A 5,380-nucleotide genomic window follows, 5' to 3' on the forward strand; every position below is an offset into this window, starting at 1 on the left:
CTTTTCGAGCCATGCGTATGGAAAGGGCACATTATCAAAAGTGGTGCGAATCACGCAAATTCATAACTATCGAATGAATGATATAAAAGTATCAATCGAAAATATTATTTTCATTCAATATTCTACCTATTTATTTATTGTTGAGGAACAGTTCTCCATAAAACAAGAAATTTTATGCTATAATGTGAAAGTTTTGTCATTCTAAAATTTTCATATGTATCACAGTTTATGGAAATCACTTGATGATTGTTGTGGTATTGTTTTGTTTTATATTTATTGTGTACGATTGTCCTCAATAGTTTCGGTGGAAGGGGTACTATTGTCGTTACAGGGAAAAACTGTAAAATCAGTTGAGCGACAATGGATTTTTCTCGGAGTAGGTAAGTTAAACCTAACGTCGGAAGTAGTGCGCTGGATGGCGGGTCACCGTACGATTCCAGCGCACTACTTCCGACGTTATGTTTAACTTACCTACTCTGAGAAAAATCCATTGTCGCTCAACTGATTTTACAGCGCTGGACTGGCGACACAATAGTCCCAAAAAGCTGACGTATGTCAATGAATTATTTTGATCAATCTGTAAGTTTAAGACCTAAAAAAGGACTAACACAAACATTTACGTCTGTGTGCCGTTTGCTTCCACTGAACTTTTCAAAACAGATTCACTTTAAATATAACTACCCGATCAGGAGAGCATATCAAAATAATAACTCAAACGTATCTCACCAAGATATTCACATCTGATTCATTTATAATTAAGTACTCTAAATTTTCAATTTTAAGTTTCTCCAATCTGAATTATATCTTATTTGGATTGACAGACTTGAATGGGGTTGAGCTCATTTTCAATGATTTTTTTTCGGATTGTCCTAAAATAAAATGATTATATCATATTTTGGTATACGTGCATCTTTTTATGAAACACGGACATCGAAGTCAACGGCCCAAACCGTGCATTATTGAGTTTCGCTCAATAGATCCATAAAATTGAATCCAATTTTTGGGAAACCAAAAATGGAGCATGGTTTTAGCATTTAATGTGGTTTATTGACATCCCACTAGAACTTTTTCTCGAAGCACTCATATCTTGATAATCTTGATATCATAATTTTGATAGGTTTTGTTCTGTCCAATATCAAACTATGCTATCTGAATAGTTTTTCCCTTCTGATCGGTTAAGCACAAAATCTTAAATTCGAATTGGATTTACATTTGTTGAATCAATTAAAAGAAAACATATTTTAACATGTGTCCTTCCGACATGTTAAGTCGCTTGATTTTCGCTCTGACAGAACCAGAGGACCAGAACCCGATCAGAAGAGAAAATCAAAATTATATCAAGATGAGATATTTTAATACTAATTATTTCTATCCAAATGTGTTATAATTAAGTACTCGTAGGATGTTAAAATATCTCAAATTATATCAAAAAATCTATACGATCAAAGCTAAACTAAATCAGTTTTAGATATTCTCCTTTCAAGATTATATCTCGTTCAGATACCATAGTTTGATATTGGGCAGTACAAAATCTATCAAAATTATAACTCATCAAGATATGAATGCTTCGAGAAAAATTTCTAGTGGAGTGTCAATAAACCACATTATTTGCTAAAACCATGCTCCATTTTTGTTTTTCCCAAAAATTGGATTCAATTTTATGGATCTGTTGAGCGAAACTTAGTAAAGTACGGATTGGGCCGTTGACTTCGATGTCCGTGTTTCATGAAAAGTTGTACGTATATCAAAGTAAGATATGATCATTTTATTTCAGGACAATCCGAAAAAAAAACTTTATCATTGAAAATAAGCTCAACCCCATTCAAGTCTGTCAATCAGAATAAGATATAATTCAGATTGGAGAAACATAAAATCGGAATTTGTGATTATTAAATTATTACTGTATCAGATGTAAATAACGTGGTGAGATACGTTTGAGTTATTATTTTGATATGCTCTTCTGATCGGGAAAAAACTGGCACACGCAATTTGTATGGGAAACGTCAAGTTGCCAGGGGGTTGTCGTATAACAGTCCCGTATAACGTACATATTGATCGCTTTTGCAACTTTCAAGTTCGTTGATGAGTACATATAGTTCACTCATGGGAATTGGGCAAAACAAGTCACATTCAACGTACATATTAATCACTTTTGCAACTTTCAAGTTCATTAATGAGTACCTAAAGTTCACTAAAGGGAATTGGGCAGTTGATTCTCTTTGTCAGCCAATATGTAACTTTCAATGCCTTCATTTATGTAAATATGAGACTTCTGGATGCTTGACATGTTTTCAAGCATCCATACGCTTCATTCGCCTCATGGCGTCCCGTTAGAATTCTGATCTGATCACAATTTTATTCCTGAACCTCCGAATGAATAATACCCCATAGAACTGGCAGCCCTGCCTGTCCCATCCCGGAGACGAAAAGTGCAACTTAGAAGTGCCTGGTGAAGCAGCCGGGAGAAGTTTTGCCTGCGGAGAGCGAGGTGTTGATATGCACTTACCAGTTCTTGTTGTTTTTGTTGTTGTCATTCGGCTCGCTCTCAGTTAGGTAGTGTGTGCGACTAGACGAACGATCGATTTGGCTTAACCTAAGACGGGTTTGTACGATCGGCTGCTTGCTCAGTAATTGCCAACAACTGAAACAAGTAGGAAGCATTTTATTTATTGTGTGTGTTGTTTTTTTTTTCTCTTTTATTTTCGTGCATAACTCGAACTCGACGGCCGCAGTCCGGGATCAAATCAACGATCAGCTCCATGGGTTGATTGATACTTCATTAATAAGTATATGTGAGAAAAGATTTCGAAGCGAAGAGTGGGTTATCGGCTATATTTTGAATTGCAAATGATCCGTTCAACAAGTGTGGCTAAGATGTTTGGCTATACATTATTGATTTTGATTTCGTTATCAAGTGAATTCATCGGTGCACAAAATATCTGGTTAACAACAACAACGAGAAACCCTTTCCGGGGTCAAGCTTCCATTGATGGGGAAAGTTATAATACGAATCAGAATACACCGATTATTGTACCGGCGAGAAAACCCGATCGCAACAGATATGATCCGGCTCAGTCAGCTGGTCTGCCTGTAAATGAATATCAAAATCCACCAAAAAACCAGCCAATTGGACCAGCACAACCGGTTCAGTTTGAAGATAGACGACAAAGTGGCCAGCAAAAACCACAGCAGATTCCTCAGGGCAATAGCATTTCCAAGGTACCAAACGCCCCATCGCCACCACCCTCACAGAATCAAGGTCAACAAGAGTTCCGGTATGATGATGCATCTTTTGCCGTGACTGAACTTGCGCGCAGAATCGGCGAAGTTTTAGGGCAACAATCCAATGCGGGTATATTTTCACCGGTTAGCATTGCCTGTGCCTTGTCACTTCTACTTTTGGGATCGAATGGTGCTACCAAAGAAGAACTCAGCCAAGCGATGGGATTCAACGTTCAACGGCTCAATGAAATTCATCGACAGTACGGTCACTTGCTGAATAATCTAGCCTCGACAAGTCCTGATAAATATCCAATAACTTGGCGTCGCAACGATCGATGTTCCGAGGACGACGAAGAAGATGAAATCGAAAAACAAGTCATCAACCTAGCAAATGCGATTTTTGTACGCCATGATTTAAATATCAACCCGCGTTTTGTAGACCTCTCAAACAATATCTACAACAGTTCACTAGTTCCGCTTAACTTCGCGGAAAATCCACAACAAGCAGCTGCTGATATCAATCACTGGGCTAGTCAGAAGACATTTGGCAAAATAAATCAAATTGTTTCCGAATATCTAAATCCCGATACTCAAATGATTGTCGCAAATGCACTCTACTTCAAGGGTCTTTGGAAAAATACTTTCGAGGTACAAGCCACCTCATTGAAAAAGTTTTTCCCTAACGGGTACGATAGACCGGAAAGTGCCAAAGAAATCCCCAGTATGCTTGCCATCGGATGTTATCCATTCTACGATGGCACGGACGACTTCAACGCCAAAATTATCGGCCTTCCATACCAGGGCGAAAAGACTGCTCTCTACATAATTGTGCCAAACAACTCCAACCGGCAAGTGCTCCTCAACTTTCAACGAAATCTAGACGCCGCCAAGATCGGTACCATGGTCAGCAGGATGGCCGTTAAGAAAGCGCTAATCCAGATACCAAAAATGAAAATCTCAAATACTCTTAATCTGCGTGATGTGCTGCAGCAAATGAACGTTCGGAACATCTTCAGTCCGGTTTCCAGCGATCTGTCGCCCATGTTGTCTTCGAGTAAAAAAGGCCCTAAACAACCTCAAAACCAACAGCAGCGGCTCTTCGCCAGCGAGATTGTTCACAAAGTGGAGTTGGACATCAACGAGAAGGGAACGGAGGGCGGGGCCATCACAGCGTCGACCATCTTCCGGTCCCTCCCCTCGGTGCAGATGAGGATAGATACACCGTTCCTGATGCTGTTGGGTCACGATGAAACCCGACTGCCGCTGTTCTACGGCACAGTGTTCGATCCCACGGGGTGAGGGGCGGCTTGGGACTTTTTTGGGTCTATGTTGCGCATAAATTAATGAATATTTTGTAAATATATTTTTTCAACTAGTTACATAAATTTGTGTAGAAACGTGTATTTACTTTTCAGTTTCCTTAGAAAGTCTCAATAGTGATCAACAGAAAGATCGAGTTGTGCTTTAACCACAGAGAAAAGACGTACAAACTCAATCCAAAAATTCTTTTAAAAAGTATCTAAAACTTTAAATGCTATCATAAGAATAATACGTCCAAAATCGACTAGAAAGAATGCAGTGTTATCTATTCCTCTCAGAGCTAGAAACGACCATGAGGCAAAAAAGTAGGGGAATTAGTGCAAAATAACAGACCACATCAAGTCAAGAATTTCAAATAAGAGCTCAACAAATTTCAACCAATTGATTGAATAATTGAATTTGAAAACAGCTTGTTATGAGGATTAAGGAGCATGGCAACAGAAAAACAAAGTTTATCACATGGTACTATAAGGCAGGAATCAGATTAAGTCAATTTTGGGTTTTTTATTACTATTACTACCTATTTTTTAACTCATCGTAAGTACCTAAATCTTAACTTTTAGGTTTGTATGAAAAATTTATATTTTATTTTTGAAAAACAAATATGGTTTTTGTGTAATTTATCAATCCTTCAAATGTTTTTTTTTCTTATGAAATTTTTTTTCGAAGACCTTAATTTCGTATCACTTTGTTACAAATTACAAGAAAGCGGATGTATTTTGAGCAAATACTAAAAAACTTTAACCTCAAAACACCTCATAAATAATTCGTCTAATCAGCTCTTATATAGTTTCGATCTTTTTATTTACATTTTTAACCATATTCAGTACTGTAAAAC

At 37.7% G+C, this 5,380-nt stretch overlaps 1 protein-coding gene across 1 annotated transcript; it reads left to right on the plus strand.

Moving 5' to 3' along the window:
• Nucleotides 1-2,616: 2,616 nt before the first annotated feature.
• Nucleotides 2,617-5,169, plus strand: LOC129748110 (serine protease inhibitor 28Dc-like). Its single transcript, XM_055742599.1, has one exon. The coding sequence runs from the start codon at nt 2,848-2,850 to the stop codon at nt 4,519-4,521; it is 1,674 nt and encodes a 557-aa protein (XP_055598574.1). The 5' UTR covers nt 2,617-2,847; the 3' UTR covers nt 4,522-5,169.
• The last annotated feature ends 211 nt before the right edge of the window (nt 5,170-5,380 follow it).

This window comes from Uranotaenia lowii, chromosome 2 (genome assembly GCF_029784155.1).
Source record: "Uranotaenia lowii strain MFRU-FL chromosome 2, ASM2978415v1, whole genome shotgun sequence".
Classification (NCBI taxonomy): Eukaryota; Metazoa; Arthropoda; class Insecta; order Diptera; family Culicidae; genus Uranotaenia; species Uranotaenia lowii.